Below are 18715 nucleotides of genomic sequence, written 5' to 3'. Positions count from 1 at the left end.
ACAAGCTTTATTCTTCTACCACGCGTGACACTGTCATCGATATCTGAAGAGCTTATATAATGAGTTCCACCAAATATTAGATTTCTTTTGAATCCAGAACCTCGCCGATATCGGGTAAGGAAGTTTTCGCTCTTAGTGGGTTATGCTATGATTTGAAGTGTATGCAATTGTAATTATGGGTTTTTGTGATTTAAACTATTAGGTAGATACGCATTAAAATTTTCAGACTTTCTGGATGTAGTCACTTCTTATCGCTAACACGACGATTGTTATGATGTGTAGTATTTGTCACGAATGTGTAATAATGCTTAGGGGGGTATTGTGTTTGAGAACGTATGTCAGTTCAGATAGAAATGTAATGTAAGTTAAGCAATTACATTACAAAAATTTTCTTTATAATTCCCTTATTCAATAATTTTGATGTTTTCTGGCAGGGTGACTGGATATCTTGGTTAACCAGAATAATATGGTAATGGCTTGTTCTTCTTTCCTTGTGGTTTCATGAAATGGATGTCAAGGAGTAAAGGGTTAGATTTGATAAGTTGACTTTGTGGATTAATACAACTTTTTCCAGGTCATATCCTGAATTGTACTACTGGTTTTATTTGTTAAATGATCTGCAATTAATGGTTTAGACATAGGTTAATGGGAAGTTTGAAAACATTCCACTGAAAGCTTTTTTGTGAAGCTGTCTGATTTATCCAGCGGTGTTTGTCATGATTGTTTCTTGCTTCCAAGAATGTAAGTAACATATGATGATCATGAGGTTTTCTTGTGATAATGGGTAAGAATATATTTATAATTATTGCCCTCATTGTTCTTATTTAACTTGTTGAGCAAGTCAACCAGGGTTGTAAAAGCTTTATTACTTAAAACTTCCTTTTTTTTTTCCAGTGATGTGGCATACTTCAGGTACAAATTATCTGTGAACCTTGCTTTTCTTTACATGATGAATGTTCCCCGAGTCCCTGATTTTTAAAATTTGTATTGTTTGTGTTCAGTTGATGAGAGTTAACAGATCTTGAATTTTTACTTGTTAGGATGGCAGAAGCATCCTAAAGTGAAGTTTCACTGTTCATTTTGTAGTAAATGGTGCAGTTACCACTGTTAAAGGGATTGTATCAATAACAGGATGATTGTTGGGCTTCTGTTAATATCTGTTTTCAAAATTTAGCTTTTGTGCTACAGGTAATTTTGTATAAAAAGTTTTTGTTTGACAAAATGTCATTTTTATTATGATATCCTACAGGTTGAATCTTCCTAGATACAGTATAATAGCACCTAACATGTTAATGTTTTATGCTAATTGTAAAATCCCGTTTTTTCTATTCATATTTAAGCTGCGGTTGTTTTTCCAATTCTATCTACCTCCATTTCCAATAGTTGCTAAATTAATTTAAATAATGAAGTTGCCTTTTTCTCAGGTTGGAACGCCATACGTCCCAAGGTGAAAATTTTTTTAATAGTATATTTTCTGTGTGTTTTTAACTGAAACATGACATGATTTGACGTTCTGCTTGAATTAATATTTCTATTCTAATTTTTTATTTGTAGCTACCATTTGGGTCGTAGACTCCTACTTCGATGGTTTGTTGTTTGCTAGTGGATGTCCTATTGTGAAAATATTGCTGCTGCATTAACGACGCATTTTCTGGTAGTATTGTTGTAACGACCTATGTTGATGCGGTCTCTTAAACTTGTCAAAAATACACACGAAACGACAAGTGAGAGCTGCTAAGATTCAATTTCAATTTGTTGGAAATTTTCGTTCTGTTCCGTTTTCAGTACAGTGTTCACGCTTTTCTTAGTACGATTCTTTTAGGAATGAAATAACGGCAAATATAACTGTCAAGGTATTTCGCTGCTTTAATTATGTATTTTAAAAAAATTTTACTAATTTATATTAATCTAGGTTATCGTAACAAAACGGTGTGGTGATATGATTACTGGCAGTTGGAAGAACGTCTGAAAATTTCTCTATACTTAGTTATTCTAACATGTTTCCGAAATAAAATTTCTATCAGGGATTTGTTTCATGGGGTCATGTTTCCCCATGACTTGTGATAAACTCGTGTGAATTCTGATGATACTTTGTGTATAACGTATTTTTTATTTCTATGATGAATTATTAATAAAACGCATTTCTAATTAAATCATATCTTATTATTACCACGCTTATTCGATGAAATTCTGGTAGAGAATTTTTCGTGTTATTCATCCGGATAAATTTTCATATCAGTAATTTTTTTTTTAAATTGTTTTTTTTTTTCGAGCAAAATTTTTTCTGAATTTTTTTTTTTTTCTGGAAATTTTTTTCTGGAAAATTCTTTCCTGGAAATTTTTTTTCTGGAATTTTCCCTGGGATTTTTTTTTTTTTTTTTTGCTAGAAATTTTTTTTTATGCCTAAATTCTTCATATTTTCACAAAATGACAACGAAATCATAAATAATGACACGTCTTCCATGTCGGAATCGAACCTTGGACCTTTGCCTTACCATGCCGCCGCTATACCACTGAGCTACAACTGATATATTTATATTCTTTGGATTTTCTTCATTACACAATATCTATGTGGACAGTTGAAATCTTTTTGAAATGTCGTTCTTGGGATAAAGGGGCCAATCATGGTCCAACTGACAGGCGATGGCCAGGGAACTTGACAGTGTATCTCTCGGATGCCTGCCCACGTACCCCACTTCAAGTGGCCGCGTGGTGGTTTACGGAACCCGCCTCAGCTGCCCTGGGTATTCGATGGTGTGTATTGCTTGAATCCCTGCCAGGTACCCCACTCCAAGTGGCTGTGTGGTGGTCTGGGAAACCAAGCCCAGCTGCCCTGACGGAGTTCACCCGAACCGTGAATCAAATCCTTACCAGAAACCCCTCTCCATGTGGTTACAAGATGGTCTTGGAAACCATGGTTAGCTACGCTAGCGAAGTTCACCCCAGGATGTCTACTGGGTATTAGTGAAAGTAACATAATATTTCTTCGATTTGCAATTAAATCACAGTGATAACATGTATTATTTGACTCTTCTGGGAATCGAACCCTGTATTTTCAGCGTACCATGCAAATAATCAACCGTTTGGCCACAATTCACACAACTCCTAGCCACTGCACATGCAGAATTTAAAATTAAAATAAATCTGCTCTGTAAGTTCAATATCTCGAAATCAACAAAGGTTAGAGAGATGCAGAGTATGAACACTAGGAAAAATAAGTTTTGCAAAACATTTGTTTAAGAAACATTTTTATTGACAATTCTCCACACAATACAATAATTTACAAATTTTGACGGACAAAACAATTCCTTCAAAAGTGAACCCTGCTAACGTAAAACCACCTGCTACGGACTCTACCGCCACCTCATATGAACCGAGAGGCTATGTGTTCTGTATCCTATTCGTTTTCCCTCCTTTTAATCTGAACAATGGTGTGAAACAGCCAAGGCGCCATTGCCTAGGCGAAAATTGCAATGCACTAGACAAAATTACCACCAAAATGACCCACCACAATCTAGTGAAAACCCAACGCTAAAACCAATATTTCTCTGCTAACCAAAATATTGTTTATTTACAGTCTAGATCTAGAATATCCAAATAATTTTTGTTAACGACTGTTGAACAAAGTTTCAGTTCACATTTATTGAAATATCCAGAAAGAGAACAGTTGTATGGTTGTTGTAACAATCAGATTCTATTACTGTGGACCTTTTCATCGTCCTCTACAAATCTAAGTGAATGTGTTTACGTCAAGATATCTACGACGAATGCAAGCGAGTAGTCGTAAACAGTTCACAGTGAGAAAGTGTTCCTTGATTCAAGTTTTCACAAGTGGGCTACTGATAGGCATTAAGACATCAAATATTTTCAGAAATAAGACTTACTATTTCGTTGTTTAACGTGCATACACTGCAATCAGCTCATCATTTAAGACGATCTCATTGGTTTTTCACAAACGTTCCACATTTTATTATCGCACAATTTTATAGAATCACTTCTATGCAAGGACTCGTATTAATCTAAGGCTTACCTAAAATCTAGCACAACCACAATTGTGGCTTCTCATTACAGACGCTAGAAATCTGAACTTAGGATGCAGAGTTGCCAATATTTACCTTTTGAATAAACCAATGAACGGTTTATTTACAATTACAACCCTCAAAACAACTAGTGGCTATAAAAGGTTGCTTTCATATATTATATATAAAAAATAAAAAATAAATCTTTTTCTTAAATAATAAAACACAACTGTAAAAAACCGATTTTATAATTGGGTCATTTGTGAACTTTATCTTGTTTCTGACCATTGTGCCTAACTGTGATACCACCTTGCATCTTCCAGATTTATAAAAACATAGCCAACACATACGCGTATTTACGAATGGACAATAAAGAATTAAAGTACGTACAGTCCGTGTTTTGGTGATACAAAATGTTATTTCTTAAACGAATCTCTGAAACTAACACATTACTAATCACTATATACTTTACCACGTTCCCCAATTGGCGATGATAGACGATCAGAAAGTGCTGGCTACTTTCATGTGCAATTCCTGCCAACCTTCACCTGGCTATCAGTATCACTAACATGCTGCATACCACGTCCCAAATACCACTGTTTCCGTCAGTTGCAATTTTCCAACACACGGCATTCGTCCATTGCGAACGCCATCTACAATCGCCAATAACAACTGCGATTTTGTCCCGACACCCTTTGTGTTTTCTTTGGCATTCGCTAGATGGCGAGACGATTCGAATCAAAACAAATCATTTGCAATAGCAATCTCGCCGAGATTTGAACCCTAGACTATTGGATCCGTTAACCAACGTTCTACCACCAAGCAATGATCCTTATAAATAGGCTAATCAAGTTAGCATATAGTTTTACAAGCCTATATAAATTGCCTTTTTTTTTTCTCGACTTCTAATATTAGTGCATAATTAAATGTAACTCATGGTCATGGCTCAACGGTTGAGCATCGGCAATGCACGCCGAAGTTTGGGGATCGATATCCGAAAGAGTTAAATTAAAATTTGTATAAGTATTCCAATACGTCTTATAAACCGATACATACAAAGATTGTACACAAAATCATTCTGCAGATAAATAAAATCTCGTAAATATGAGATTCAAGTATTTACAACAGCAAATTTTTAACTTCAGGATTGGAATTCAAAGGCACTCCGGAATTCTCAGTTCAAAAACTGTACATCAGTGGCCATATCAGCAGTGTTGAGAGTCCAATCCTTAAAAGAAAAAAAATTTGAGTTCAGAAAACATCGTAAAAAGTCAAACTTGCTTTAACAACCTAAAACAATTCAAAACATCAAATCTGATTTTCCGCCCTGCGGGAGCGCCTCTTGCGCGTTGTGTGTTGTTTCACTCCACGCAGATAATGCATTTGTCGACAGATGGGAGTTCCACCGGGCGGAAAATCACTCTTTCGCCCCGACTGCCCCGACCCAAAACTCCCGTTTTTTTTGTATAGTAATCCCCACAAAAGGGTACCCGGTGGTACCCCTTTTCTGAGAGGGAAAATAGCCATAGTGGAGAAACCAGGGGTCTATGACTCTGACCAATCGGTGGAAAGGTAGGGTTTTGCATTGTAGTGCATCAGGTTTACGTGTGGTGCAGCACTGTCGGAAGGAGCGAGCCTATGGTAAGCCTGTAAAAATCTGGTTCTCGAAAAGGACATCGGGCGTGGCTTATTTACAGGCGTTAAACATGGAGTACTTGAATCATATAATCTATCGATCGACTCATTCTCATTGACTGTGTCCGACTCCGAGCCTTGCTTGCATTGGGTGAGTTAACTTGGCAATGATGTTAGGATGGTAGTACTGAATTTTCAAGCAGTCTGTTTTTACCGTTCTTTCAGTTCTGAACTCTTTTAAATGGATCAATGATATTTACGTCATTTACAATGAATCAAAACAGTTGTAAGTCGATATGGAGTTAATTTGCTGTAGAACGATGTAGGACCAATAAATTACTATTTTTATTTACAGTGCTAGGAGCCAACTTAAGAAGAACTTTGATGTTGTCACCTGGTCAGCAAGAAATTCCTCCCAAAGTTACTCAGGGGGCAGGAAACCGTGGTGAGATGGAACTAGGTGTCAGCGAGAAGGAAAAAACAGATCAGGCCTTCATGAAAGTCTCTTTTGAGAGATACATCTCACAGATTCTATCCTCTACAGACCTAGAAGCTCACGAAGAAAGACTGAAAAAAATTAATGGAGTAGCTCGAAATCTTTCCAAAGATGAGTGGATGTACCCTTCAATTGAAAAGCTTCTTGGAAACTGGAATTAGTAATTAAAATCTGAACAAATTTATTTTTTCACCTACATCGTACAATATTAAACCTCCTTGTCATAAACAACCAATGTATACTCAATTTTTGGGCTTGGAACTCTAACATTTTCATCCAATATTCTTCCATCTATATGTAACCCTTGAACTAGACTATAGGCACCAGGTCTTGAAACTGCTATAGCCAAGTTAACTGCTTCAGGTGCATCTCTCACATAAATATTCCCTTGGACACGACCTATCCACAATAATGGGGAAGCTGCTTCAGGCATGTACAATTGAGAAACACGTGAAGTTTTCCTGAGAATAATAAGCATCCGTGTCTGAGTCTGAAACAAATAAACCAACTTAATTTAACTGTAAAGCTTACCCTGTATTGAAATTGGCTGAATAATGAACATCAATTTCTTGCTGACTGCAATTGTGAAGATAAAGAATGACTGGTATTACACACAACCTAAAAGGAAATCCAATGTTGTAATTGAAATTGATTACCCATTTGCAAAACATAAAAAAAAAAGCAGCTACCTTTGCTTGTTGAAATCATGAAACACTTTTGTTGAATATTCCATTGAGTATGTAACTAACTGCTGTGATAGCTTAAAGTTGGTGTCTGGTAAACTTGAGCTAAAAAATTAATTTTTGGTAAGTTAGTAAAAGGCACAGATTATAAAAAAATAATAGGCATCAAACTTGGCTATATCATGTGAGTTCCATCCAAAGTAATGTTGGCCTTCTATGATTAAAGTACCAAATCCATCTTCAGAAGCCTGTGTAGCCTAATATTGAGTGAAAAACCAAAAATAAGTTTTTTTTTTTTCACATAAATTAGTTTGATCATGTTATGGTCAGTTACCGTCCAGCAGACAACCAAAGTTGTATTTGGCGTAGTCCTCTGAAATTCTCTGACAAATGCTCTGTAAGGTTCCTGTTTAAAATCGACAGCTCGTCCATGGCTTGGTAGTTTTAGTGTAGCGCTTTCACAATACTCTATATTTTCCTTTCCACGAATCGCCAACAGTACACCAATGAGGCTTTCCTGAGGATGAAGGACACCACCTAGAACAAATATGTTAAAACTTTTTCCAGAGTTTGAAACATTTAAAAATCGCACTCGGAATTGTTGACTGCAGAGGACGTAACAGCCAGCGATTGCTAAGAAAAGCCACCTGAGAAATCTCAATTCCACTGAGAGATGTGTCATCCGCCTGTTAGAAAATATTTTAATATTATTTATTGGTTCTTCCCACGTTTACGACTCACACAGACTTTAAAAATTGATATTATTTAAAAAATTGCATTACATCTCTAAGATTCCGGACTTGCAGCTGCACAGCTAAGGTCTCTGTGCGATCGTCCCGACTAGGAACTCTTTGAACCCATGCAGCGAGGTTTAAGGACGAGGAGACGAAGATTTTTGAACAATGGCGAAGGAGGCGGTATCTTCTTGAGGGAATTTTATTACAAGTACTGATAAATAAAATCCAAAACCCTACAATACCTGGCTTTTACGGCTGGATTAGTGGAGAAAAACATGAGATCCAATGATGTCAATCCAACGTTTTCGGTCCCTTTTAGCCACATTATAGTTGACTTTTGAGAGGAATCCCAACGGTATAGCGCAACTTGATCGTGGCGAATATTGATGCTTTCGATGCGTGGTAGGTCGAAAGCGACGTGCAAAGGATCATTAGAAGCAACAATAATGTTGGAAATGGGTACGTTAGGGCAAAGATTGGAAAGTTCAACCGTGACAGGTCTGATTTCACCGCTGAACATAAATTCCGGTAGCGAGTGGAATAGCACTTGCAACTTAGGCATACGGGGCCCGACTTGTATTGAAAGTCGTTTGTCGGTAGCATACACTTTGCCGTGACGCTCTTGTTGAGTCGTATTCAACCTTGGTCCTCTTAAGCTAAACATCACTCGTCCTAAGTGTACAATTTTGTTCATTGTTTAGTATAAATTCAAAAAACAAATAAAACACATGTTACCTTACCTGACACGGATGACATTAATCCAACTACTGCTGCGGACGGTTCAACATTCACAGGGCGAAGATCAAAGGCTAACCCTTCAATGGTCAATATTCCCTCAGCTTTGGGTTTGACGTTCAAGATTATCTGTTTTTTTTTTTTTGTTTTTTTTTGGTTTTTTTTGTTTTTTTTTAGTAAAACTTTTCTTCTCATATCAGGATAAAATTTTAAAATGCATACCTTATGGGAAGAAGAAGGATTCAGCACAATCCTCGGTAAGATGTAAGTGGTCACCAAGGGATTCTCGATCGTCGTGAGTAGATTTGTTAGGTTGCCGTCACCTCCCGCGAAATTCCACACAAGACGAATGTCGCACAACTGGACGGGAATGCGTAAGGGGTTGGTCAGTGGTAGTTCAAAACTAACGAGGTCTTCGAATGAAATGTGGAAAAATAGGTTAGGACAACCGCCAAATCTGCACCTTTTAGTTCCTCACCATCACAATTCATTTGTGGATGAACCGTATTGTTGGTCGTATGAGAAAAAATAAGATTGGTAGGTCGGAAGATAGCGTGAGTTGTGCCAAATGCCGAATTCACCAGTTTCTCCTCCATATTCGCCCACCTCAAAAAATAGTTTCAATTACAAAATTTAAGATCGCATGCATTAAAATACCATTCCGTAGTATATACAGTACTTTGCATGATGAACTTCGTCGTCGTTGAAGGTGACGTGCGTAGCTTCCGACAAAGGTGGTGACATATTCTCCGTAGGTTCTTTTGTGTCAACTAGTACTCTGATCTGGTTGCTATCGATCACAGGCAGAGGCAATATGGGAAGAGTACACGACGTTTTGGTTTCGTTCTCTCGGTGTTTATTTAGCAACTGTTTTCGCTAAAAGAATAAGCTAATATATCAAGTATGAAAAATGCGATTCAATCACCTGATGCACGTGGATGAATTCATTGAGATAGGCCGTTTGTTGGGCGGCAGTCTGCATTGAATCTGGTTTCAAAAGAGCAGCCAATGCCTGACAAGCCGCTTCAATTTGTTGCCTATTTAGACACTGGCGTCCTACTGTGTAGTGTATGTGATCTTCAGCTAGGCTCCATCCATGCCCTTTATACACCTAGGAATAAATATTTTTACAATAGAGATATAGATGAAGGATAACATCTTAAAATGGCATACTTGCAAGGCAAGCTGGTATGCACGAGAAGCGTGGCGCTTCTGCCCTGATTTGCCGAAACGGTGACCAGCAAGGATCATATGGAAGGCGTATTTACGAATGAGTGGTACCATGTTAGGCTTTGCTGCATCTAAAATCAGGGGAAAAAATACTGGGGTATTTATTCCCCAAGAAAGTCTACGAAAATTATTACCCGTTGAGGAGTTGGGTTTGACGGCAGATCGAAGGAAACAAAGGGCAGCCTGTTCGAGCAATATGGCACTTCGTAAGTCAGCGTCTTCACTGGTCAGTCGAATGAGTTGCAGCGCAGCGTCACTATACTGATTAGTAGCTTTAAGGCACTCGGAAGCCAACACTGCACAACGTGTAGCCCAATACGGCATTCTAAAAATGCGAAAATTACTAAAGTACGGGATATGATTTGGAAAGCTAGAAAAAACGGACTTGCAAGTCTGAAGATAGGTGGTCAGCGCTTTATCAAAATAGTGAAATGGAACGTTTCGACTATTGGCATTTTGCAGGAAGACGGAGAGAGCAGCCATCTCCATTGCGCCAGCATAATGAAGCCAAGCTTGATCCGCTTCAAAATCCTTTTTGGCTGAATGGTACGAATGGTAGGCCAGCTCATAGTGGCCTAGGAGAAACGCCAAGTCACCCAAGCGACGAAGCTGCAGCTGAACTGATTCAGGATGGTAGCTGAAAATAAGTTTTAAAAAAACTCAGACCTTTCGTTCGGTGCATTTTGCCTAATTCATCGTCAATGCTGTATACCTAACAGCTACAGTTTGAGGTGTCTGAACACCACCGGGTCGATTACTACCGAACCAGCGTTTTGTGGCACTTAGCAACGATCGATGAGTACTTTTCCGCGATGAGGCCTGAAATGTCCGAGATAAGTGTAAATCATTCCCTCCCTAGTAACAAACTTGCACTTTATTAACATTAAACTTACAGATTCGTTAAGTAGTCTCATCTGCCTTTCCATGTGAGGAAGAAGACTCTTTAAGCAAAACTCGTTGACTAAACCCTGAATACGGTCTAAGTCTTCCGTTGTTAGACATCCTCCATGAAGCTCACTTGTAATGCTTGAAGCGAGAATGGGCCCGGTTCCATCTGCTTCATCCAAAGGAAAGCGAGCGGTCGTAGTCCCCAATACGGCATTGAGAGGATCATCTTTGATCTATTTCAAATGTAGATTGTTCGATATGAAAACAAATGCACAGCAAATACGCAAGACTCTACCTCGACGGCACTTCTCTGGCTCAACCCTATGTTGTTTTGGGTACTTATGTTATCATCTCGAGTCAGCGAAGAGAGGGCCGAAGTTGAAGCCGAAGGAGCTAAAACGGAATTTATGTTGATTTCTTGCATGGCTTCCTGCAGTGCATCCATTAGTGGTATTTTGGGCAGGGAACCCAGCAACTGTGGATTTGTTCCTTCAACGACTTTCACTGGAAAATCCATTTCTCCCGCCTCTACTCCATCTACGATCGATTCTCCCTCAATAGAAACGTCCAACTGAAAAATAAGAGATAGCGTTAACACCGTACAATTATGAAATGGTTTTTTTTACCTTTTTCCAAATGGTACGCTTTAATAAAGTTATACACAATGTGAATTTTGCATAAAAATACGTAAAAGGGTTATTACCTTGTTGGCTTTTCTTGGAAGAAATCGAAGCCAAGGGTCGGGTGCTGGTAGTCCTGATTCTATTATTGATCCTTTCTTTGGTTTCGAGTTAATTACTAACAAATGGCAGCCATGGGATCCATAAACATTTCTCATAGTTTGCAACAATTCTTCTGCTCTAAAACTTTCAAATATTAGTCGAGGGGAAGTTAAAATCATTAATGCTTAGTTTTTTACTTAGAAGCATCGCCATCACACGCATCGTGGACAAGAACTTGATAACGCAAAGACAACATATTGAACCACCTAGGTCCATCAGCAGTTCCATTGCTTGACTTCATGAAAAGAAGAAATAAAAAAGCTGTATTTACAAATACAAAAAATCTAAATTACCATCAACTGTGTCAGCTGGTCATTAAGTTGCTGAAATTGTTCCATAGGATTAGGATGGGAAGATGAAACAACTAATAAGGTTCCCAAGTAGTGACGTGCAAAATCATGATCAGTCATTTCCAAACAACTCCAAAGAGTTTCTCTCCATGAATCATACCATGGTGTATGAGGGTTGATTTCAATAGGATCTGCACCTGTAGCCAACTTTTGAAAGTTTTCGAATTCAATAAACAAAAATAAATTATTTTACCTCCAATAACAGCAATCTTGTTTTCATTAACTGGAAAATTGGTAACAGCTTCTGCAAGTAAACGTCTCGCCAAAACTGAAGAGGCAGGTCTCCATGAAATATCTCTGACACTCAGCCTGAAGTGTGTAACAGAGTGCAAAGCCTGATTCACATCTCGTATTTGGCCTAAGAATATATACTTCCTGAAGTTTATGTTATATGTGTAAACGGAAACTTAGTTTACCTTCGACAGATAGTCGGCTGAACGGTTGTAGAAGTTCGACGAAAGTAAGTCTGTTTTTGCTGCAAACAACATCGACATCAGGTGATGTTAGAACAGCTATTGCGGGATTGAACGATTGTTGAATTACTTCTACAGCACTAGGGCCCCCAACTGTGTTGATCGGCATCATCATTTTTTTGTACCGATTGATATTAGCATTTCATTGCAAATTTTCAGCTGTCATTTTTTGTGGCAAGCAGAAGTAAATTGGTAGCCATCTAGTATCCAAATCGAACACTCTTAATTAACTTTCATTTGATTAACGAAAACATAGCAACCAAAATAATTTTTTCTTTTCTTTTTCAGTATTTTTACATTTTGGGTACTTTTTCGTAAAATATATGAAATAAAGTTGTGTAACTTTATATATGATTCAGTGGTAGCCGAGAGATGGCCGCCGAGCGCCGACTACTTTGCTGTCACATGACAAACCTAGTCAGCTGACTTGAGACAGAGATTTTCGTTCATTTGTGCAAAGCGCTGTCATCTTCAACACACTTCTCGAATTCTAGACTTCAAGTTTGACGATATTTCCAATCCTATTTGTTACCGTCTGAAACAACAAAATGGCACTCACCGATAGCGATGTTCAAAAACAGGTGAAATGTCTTTTTTTTTCTATTTACCTTTGAATAATGGCCTCAACGCGAATGAGTTAACAGATCAAACAAATGATGGGCTTTATCGAACAAGAAGCCAATGAAAAAGTCGAGGAAATCGACGCTAAGGCTGAAGAAGAGTTCAATATCGAAAAAGGACGTTTGGTCCAGCAACAGCGTCTTAAGATTATGGAATTTTATGAAAGAAAGGAGAAGCAGGTTGAGCTGCAAAAGAAAATGTAAGTACCCAGGTTTGACACATAAAAAAGAAGTGATGTTTTCACTACAGATTGGTTGTGTTGCCCTTTCTAGCCAATCATCCAACTTGCTGAATCAGGCACGATTGAAGGTATTGCAAGCTCAACAGCAGCACATCCAGAATCTTTTGGCTGAATCTCGTACAAGGCTTGCTAAATCTAGTGCTGATCGCAGTAATTATACTCGGGTCATCTGTGATCTGATTATTCAAGCATTGTTCCAGGTATGAAAATAGAAAAATGTATGAAGTTTCCCAGTTTGATCAAATTTATAAAAACTGCTGTTTAGATTATGGAGCCTGTAGTAACCATCCGGTGCCGTCAAGTTGACCTAGAACTGGTAGAAAGTGTACTGCCTGAGGCTATTGCAAAATACAGTGAGGCTATGCATAAACCATGCCAGATTAATATTGCCAAAGAGAACTTCCTCCCGGTTGATACGTAAGATATTACTTTGTCGAAAAAAATAACATCATATGTGTATGTAAAGTTCTAATGTCTTACAGTTGTGGTGGAGTTGAGCTTGCTGCTTTCCACGGTCGCATCCGAGTCAATAACACTCTAGAAAATCGTTTGGAGATGATTGCTGGTCAGATGTTGCCAGAAATGCGGACTAAGCTGTTTAATGCCAATCCCAACCGCAAATTCTTTGATTAATTTCGCCATCTGGACATTTTCCCTCCTTTTCAAAATTTTTTTCTTCTTTCGGATGATAGACTTAATGCTCTATATCCATTTTGTCGAATCAGTAGTATTTTGTTTTGTCTTTCTTTCTTTCTGTGCATGCACATTTCATCCATATGCAGTAGGAGCATAAAGACGAAAAAAAAAAGACCGGAAAAATTAACAACATTCCTTTGTTTGTCTAGATGTTTATCGTGGCTGTTATGGTAAATACATTGTATAATAGTGATGCTTTCTTCAGTTGATTTCCAGAACGAAGAAAAGTCACTTGGAGACGATTGGATACGTATGCAGCAAAAAATTAGGTATACTCGTCCGTCCTAAAACCATCTTGGGGAAATTCGCTACGTAAGAAATGCATTTTTTTCTTAACCCAAACAATTTCAGATGATTAGCTACTATGTCTTCGCTTCGTTCAGAAAGCAACACACCAGGCTGAGAAGTGCACGAGAAAGTTTTCATACGAATATTCTGTAAGTTTTCGGTGAACTGCAAAATCTTTAACACCAAGTCGATTAGACCGTTTGGTATGACCTAAAGACGATGCTCACAAATACGTACAATAAACAATATGTTCTATACTTATGCAAGTAGAGGCAAGCAATCGATCAGTTGAACTTTCAATTGCCTCCAGTCAAAAAGACAAGCAACTCGTTTTGCTTCCGGATATTTCGGTTAGTCTTCTCTTCCAAATGTTGGCGATTAATATCTTTTCCCATCATGATTACATCTTTTAAATTTGTTGTCACGCTTTGTCCATAAAACGTGTTGTCGTATGTTTGTGCAAAAGTCGTGCTTGCTCTACAATCGTCAGACCATGTGCTCTTCAAGAATTACCGGAATACGCTAATCTGCACTGCAACTGCAACATGTTCCTTTTGTATCTGCTGAAATATGGAATATCTTATGTTGGAATCTTTTAGTTTTCAGTGCAGAACTTAGTCGATGCGCAGCTACCAAGCTTAGAGCTGTTTCTATGAATATCGTTGCGTGGTTTTGTGGTTGTGGTACAGGAAATGCGTTTAGCCATCAATCCTTCTCTCGCTCTCAATAGTTCGTGACAGACTGCCACTCCCAGAGCTAAAACTTCATAGCTAAGCAGTGATTTCACTTTTGAGACAGTGTTAATTTAACAACATTCCAACTTCTAAATGCTTTGACAAATGTGTTGGAAAACAGAATAGTGACCAGACTTGCAAAATCCTCTTTCGCAATTCCTTCGCCACGACGTCTGCAAATTTTACAACGTAAGAACATATTTGTATCACTTACATACATGTTAAACTCGAATGTAGTAACATAATGGGTACCTTTTTAGTAGAAGAACAATGCCAATGATGTTGCTATTCGCATTGAAGAACTTGGTCGGTTGTGATGTAAATTAAGCACACACAAAAAAATGCAAGAACTAGAATCAGCACCCACTTTACCACCCAAAGGCCATGTCCGGACGTCTCAAGCGGCCCTATTCGAGCCTAGTACGCCGATTCTGTCTGCAAGTGAGCTGGGCTTAAGCGAAGCAGAATGGTATTGGGGAAGCGCTACTCGGGAAAAAATTGACGATCTCATGAAAGACACGCCTGACGGAACGTTTCTCGTTCGAGACGCTTCCTCGAAAGTCGGAGAATATACGCTGACACTGCGCAAAGGTGGATGCAATAAACTGGTGAAGATTTGCCGTAATCGTCAAGGCCGTTACGGGTTTTCCGAACCCTATCGCTTTAACTCCATACCAGAACTTGTCCAATTTTACAGATCCAACTCGCTCGGCGAGTATAACCCAATGCTGAACGTTAAATTACTTTATCCGGTCTCGCGACTTCAACATGTAAGTATAGTAGAATATAGTTACCAATAATTGATTTATTTACGTCTTGCGTCTTATTAAGACAGAAGAAGTGGAAGCCAGCAACAGTGACGACCTGGGAAAAATGAGGAAGCAATTAGAAAGCGCTCATCTTGAATACTTAAACCGGTCTCGCCAGTACAATCTGTATCGCGACGATTATTCCCGGTGTTCGCAGGAGATTCAATTCAAGAAACAAGCATCGGATGCCTTTGACGTAGCTGTTCTCATGTTTGAAGAACAGCTCCTCCTGCACGATAAGTTTCAACGCGAAGCTCACCGTCACGAGATTTATTGCCTTAAGGAGAATTATGAACTGTTCAAATCTCAGATGAGCAAGCTGAAGCAGTCACGCCAAGAATTGCAAGAGAATCTACGGGGGCAGGCGGTTTTAAGCCGGAATCTAGACCGTGAGATGAATGTCCTGAAACCGGAATTGAATCAGCTCTGTAAAACCAGAGATCTCCTTCAAACGAAATTTCTATCAACAGTCCTAGTTTACATACAGCAGCACCCATCCAGCGTTCACGCTGACAGTCAACACTGGTTACTCCCTGACTGCTCACGTTCGACTGCTGAGTCTCTCTTGGCTGGAAAAGCAGATGGGACGTTTTTGATCCGACGCAGTGCAGGCGCTCCTTTTGCTTTAACGATTGCTTGCCACGGCGTGGAAAAAGGCGTTGGTCACATCTTGATTTATCGGTCCGAGAGAGGATTCGGTTTCACAGAGCCATACCTTTTATTCCAAACTCTAAACGATTTGGTTGTCTATTATGCCGGCCATTCGCTCGAAGAACTCAATCCTAAGATGAACACCACTCTTGCCTATCCATTGCACGGATAGCAAACATTTGAGAGCAATCAGTCACGGTAGCCAACGCTGCTGATTGATATCTGTTCGTACACATATGCGGTTTCTGTTATCTGAAGAAGACTGAATAGCTTGTCAGTTGAACGTCCTAAACCAGATAGCAACCGCCATTCATTACTAATTTGGTTGGACATTGCCATACATTATCTATGGTCTTCGATTTAGCCAAATAGATATTTTTACCTACCTCTTTTCCGTTTGATGGTAACAACTCTATCACTAGAAGTTTCTCTTTGTTCCAGATATTGTGCCCAGTCTGGATCCTGCCAGTTATAGGTTAGTCAGCGTGTGTAAAGATCCATTTCCTTGTCCCATTTCTTCGTCTTTTTCCCAAAACTTCAAACCTCGCAAAAGCATACTGGACCCAAACGTCCTACGAATTTTAAGTATTCATATCCAAGGCAGTAAAATGTAGGGGTATGTCCAATGATGTGTTCTTTCGAAATCCTGAGGTACAAAATGATGAAATTTATTCAAAATTTTTAAATAAATGGTAGTACATATTCCGAAATAAACATGCACAGATCTTACTTTGAATAAATATGTGCTTTGGAGAAGAATAACACTATATAAGGAGGTTTTTCGGCAACATAACCTGAATACAAACAGGATCCGAGTGTGCTTCGAATTTTCTGTGCTCTTGTTCGTCCAGCTTTATTTATTTTTTTCTATTGAACTATCTGATTAGATTTTGAATCTGTAAAAAACACACACACACAAAAAGAAAGAGCTGGCTGGTTGGTAGACTTAGGGGGAAATGATTTCGAAGGAAAAATTTTTACCTGGTGTTCTACGGGTATCTGGGCGGCTGAGGACTACGGCGATATGGATTGACGGGGTGTACAGCGTTGGACAGATGATAACCGTTATAGTAATATTCGTTGAGCTGCCTCTGTAGTGAGGTCTGTATTAGCATCTGTTCGGCCGAAGATGGGTCAGTAAATAGATGTTCGCTCGAACCCTGTGGATCGCTCGATATCAGTTGATGGTTATAAGACTGCTGTTGAATGGGTTGTGGGCTGTAGCTGGGTACAGGATAATTAGCTGATTCCTGGGTGGATGGTTCATCTGGAGCCGGATAAACAGTGATCGTTGGCAAGCCGTAAGACGTAGAGCTTAAAAGTGGTTGATATCCACGTTTGCTCAACACCTGTTGTTCATATTCACTAGGATACGGAGAAACAGCAGCCCAGTTTTCGGAATGCTTTAACAATGCATTTTCACCTCCGCTGATTGACGAATTACCATACATTCCTGGTTTTAGCTGATCGAACTGCGGCAATTTAGCATCATTAGCTTTTTCCGATGTAGATTGTGTATCGGTAGACATCACAAGATGAATTCTATCTTCGTTCTGTAATATCGGAAAATGTTTCGTTGTAGCAATGTTAGTGTGACAATGGTTTCGGATAAATTCAAAAGCTTTATTTAAAAATATATATATTTTACTTTGCCAACAATGCTTCCTTGCTCTTGACAAGTAATCAGTTTATTTGTTTGGAATACCTTTCCACTCAGTGTATCTTGAGGAGTATCCAGCTCATCAAGCAAGTGGAGAACTTGGTCACGGATGCAAGCTAATTCTTTTCTGATAGCAGAAACCTGATTTGCAACAAATCCTTGATCATGTTTGTTTATATCTCCAGTTGACTCTTGGGCTTGGCAATTCAAAAAGATCATAAGCTTTAATGTGTGGTGCCTGCTTTCTATGGCATTTTCCAAGTCTGAGTTGTCAAAAATGGTGACCAAATCTCCATCTTAAAAAAAATAAACTTTCAGAATCTTATATATAAAAGATCTGCTGTGCAGTCGCAATTTAAATTTAAGTGGATACCAATTGCTAATTGTTTCTTGAAATTGGAACATTTTCATGATAAAATAATACTAATCAATCTTTATGCATGCACAAAAAGATAGGAAGCTTATTCTACATATTACATACAAATATGGAAGAAATACATGACAGGCCTACCTTCATCACTGTATTTCAGAAGCACTTCATCACTTTTTGACATTTTCCCATTGAAAAGCTGCTGCATCACCTCAATAAGATGATCATACGTAACATCTTTGTTGTGGATTTGGATACGTCGTATGTCATCATTAAGCTGCACCTAATAACGTATAGTTTTCTACCTGTATACAGATGAATATTTTACTTACTATACCTTGATCTTCAACTTTTCCTTTAAATTCCACTCTGAGTTCATTTTTACTAGAGGTTCAGGTGCCGAAGTCAAGTAGTTCAAGGAAGCCTGAAATTAACACGTGTGTCCCAACCCGACTTTTAATAACAAGAAAAGAACTCCTTGGTCCTTAGCTCCTTGCTAACCTTCAAACAAAGAAAGAAAATATATCCTTGCGCCGTTGCCAAGTTATTTATGTACATTAAATATGTATATTATATTGTAACCTATCTTCGGTCTGCGGACTTGGACTTGCGGTATT

At 38.6% G+C, this 18715-nt stretch overlaps 3 protein-coding genes and 3 long non-coding RNA genes across 23 annotated transcripts; 3 read left to right on the top strand and 3 right to left on the bottom strand.

Annotated features, from left to right (window-relative positions):
* Positions 1-22: 22 nt before the first annotated feature.
* Positions 23-2153, top strand: LOC116920027. Of its 11 annotated transcripts, none has more exons than XR_006645610.1 (4): positions 121-784; positions 895-984; positions 1041-1853; positions 1913-2153. It is a non-coding gene; the product is annotated as an uncharacterized LOC116920027 (long non-coding RNA). The 11 variants fall into 11 exon arrangements; XR_004392140.2 differs by having other exon boundaries at positions 121-1188; positions 1250-1269; positions 1341-1853; XR_006645609.1 differs by adding an exon at positions 23-114 and having other exon boundaries at positions 435-1853.
* A 1078-nt stretch (positions 2154-3231) lies between these two features.
* LOC123471275 lies at positions 3232-4579 on the bottom strand. Its single transcript, XR_006645607.1, has 2 exons — positions 3885-4579; positions 3232-3457 (listed from the first exon to the last, which is right to left on the bottom strand). It is a non-coding gene; the product is annotated as an uncharacterized LOC123471275 (long non-coding RNA).
* A 1065-nt stretch (positions 4580-5644) lies between these two features.
* On the top strand, positions 5645-6128 carry LOC116920019. Its single transcript, XR_006645597.1, has 3 exons — positions 5645-5805; positions 5880-5940; positions 6010-6128. It is a non-coding gene; the product is annotated as an uncharacterized LOC116920019 (long non-coding RNA).
* Positions 6129-6314: 186 nt separating this feature from the next.
* Positions 6315-12225, bottom strand: LOC116919985 (trafficking protein particle complex subunit 8). 6 transcript variants are annotated; one of them, XM_032926025.2, is made up of 25 exons: positions 11972-12225; positions 11749-11913; positions 11499-11692; positions 11343-11440; positions 11127-11289; positions 11050-11067; positions 10719-10994; positions 10429-10656; positions 10248-10354; positions 9921-10172; positions 9670-9860; positions 9479-9606; positions 9231-9416; positions 8985-9181; positions 8784-8911; positions 8528-8718; positions 8311-8434; positions 7813-8242; positions 7616-7757; positions 7426-7519; positions 7168-7370; positions 7005-7090; positions 6840-6938; positions 6682-6768; positions 6315-6611 (listed from the first exon to the last, which is right to left on the bottom strand). In XM_032926025.2, the coding sequence occupies exons 1-25, from the start codon at positions 12141-12143 to the stop codon at positions 6359-6361; spliced, it is 4212 nt and encodes a 1403-aa protein (XP_032781916.2). In that variant the 5' UTR covers positions 12144-12225; the 3' UTR covers positions 6315-6358. The 6 variants fall into 6 exon arrangements, with proteins under 6 accessions (XP_032781916.2, XP_032781917.2, XP_032781919.2 ...); XM_032926026.2 differs by having other exon boundaries at positions 7616-7754; positions 11972-12224; XM_032926028.2 differs by having other exon boundaries at positions 8985-9172; positions 11972-12224.
* A 210-nt stretch (positions 12226-12435) lies between these two features.
* LOC116919990 (phosphatidylinositol 3-kinase regulatory subunit gamma) lies at positions 12436-16797 on the top strand. Its single transcript, XM_032926035.2, has 7 exons — positions 12436-12609; positions 12673-12848; positions 12922-13090; positions 13156-13307; positions 13373-13455; positions 14990-15378; positions 15440-16797. The coding sequence occupies exons 1-7, from the start codon at positions 12577-12579 to the stop codon at positions 16238-16240; spliced, it is 1803 nt and encodes a 600-aa protein (XP_032781926.2). The 5' UTR covers positions 12436-12576; the 3' UTR covers positions 16241-16797.
* On the bottom strand, positions 16716-18618 carry LOC116919995 (protein TFG). Of its 3 annotated transcripts, none has more exons than XM_032926041.2 (5): positions 18436-18617; positions 18240-18381; positions 17717-18024; positions 17050-17621; positions 16716-16964 (listed from the first exon to the last, which is right to left on the bottom strand). In XM_032926041.2, exons 1-4 carry the CDS (start codon positions 18475-18477, stop codon positions 17058-17060), a joined length of 1056 nt encoding a protein of 351 aa, XP_032781932.2. In that variant the 5' UTR covers positions 18478-18617; the 3' UTR covers positions 16716-16964; positions 17050-17057. The 3 variants fall into 3 exon arrangements, with proteins under 3 accessions (XP_032781932.2, XP_032781935.2, XP_032781936.2); XM_032926044.2 differs by having other exon boundaries at positions 16937-16964; positions 18240-18375; positions 18436-18618; XM_032926045.2 differs by having other exon boundaries at positions 16937-16964; positions 17774-18024.
* Between the last annotated feature and the right edge of the window lie 97 nt (positions 18619-18715).

The sequence above is a fragment of the Daphnia magna genome, linkage group LG4 (genome assembly GCF_020631705.1).
Source record: "Daphnia magna isolate NIES linkage group LG4, ASM2063170v1.1, whole genome shotgun sequence".
Lineage (NCBI taxonomy): Eukaryota > Metazoa > Arthropoda > Branchiopoda > Diplostraca > Daphniidae > Daphnia > Daphnia magna.
The sequence above is the reverse complement of the archived record's forward strand: the minus strand, read 5'-3'. Positions and strand labels throughout refer to the sequence as shown.

What these genes read in the sequence shown, in the direction of transcription:
- LOC116919990 (XM_032926035.2), top strand. Translation starts at nt 12,577, where the DNA reads ATGGCACTCACCGATAGCGATGTTCAAAAACAG. An exon ending in AACTTCCTCCCGGTTGATAC is followed by an intron (nt 13,308 to 13,372) that starts GTAAGATATTAC and finishes AATGTCTTACAG; the next exon opens with TTGTGGTGGAGTTGAGCTTG. An exon ending in CGGTCTCGCGACTTCAACAT is followed by an intron (nt 15,379 to 15,439) that starts GTAAGTATAGTA and finishes CGTCTTATTAAG; the next exon opens with ACAGAAGAAGTGGAAGCCAG.
- LOC116919995 (XM_032926041.2), bottom strand. Translation starts at nt 18,477, where the DNA reads ATGAACTCAGAGTGGAATTTAAAGGAAAAGTTGAAGATCAAG. An exon ending in AGGAAAAGTTGAAGATCAAG is followed by an intron (nt 18,382 to 18,435) that starts GTATAGTAAGTA and finishes ATACGTTATTAG; the next exon opens with GTGCAGCTTAATGATGACAT. An exon ending in AAGGAAGCATTGTTGGCAAA is followed by an intron (nt 17,622 to 17,716) that starts GTAAAATATATA and finishes CCGATATTACAG; the next exon opens with AACGAAGATAGAATTCATCT.
- LOC116919985 (XM_032926025.2), bottom strand. Translation starts at nt 12,143, where the DNA reads ATGATGATGCCGATCAACACAGTTGGGGGCCCTAGTGCTGTAGAAGTA. An exon ending in AACTCACATGATATAGCCAA is followed by an intron (nt 6,939 to 7,004) that starts GTTTGATGCCTA and finishes TTAATTTTTTAG; the next exon opens with CTCAAGTTTACCAGACACCA. An exon ending in CATGATTTCAACAAGCAAAG is followed by an intron (nt 6,769 to 6,839) that starts GTAGCTGCTTTT and finishes ATTTCCTTTTAG; the next exon opens with GTTGTGTGTAATACCAGTCA.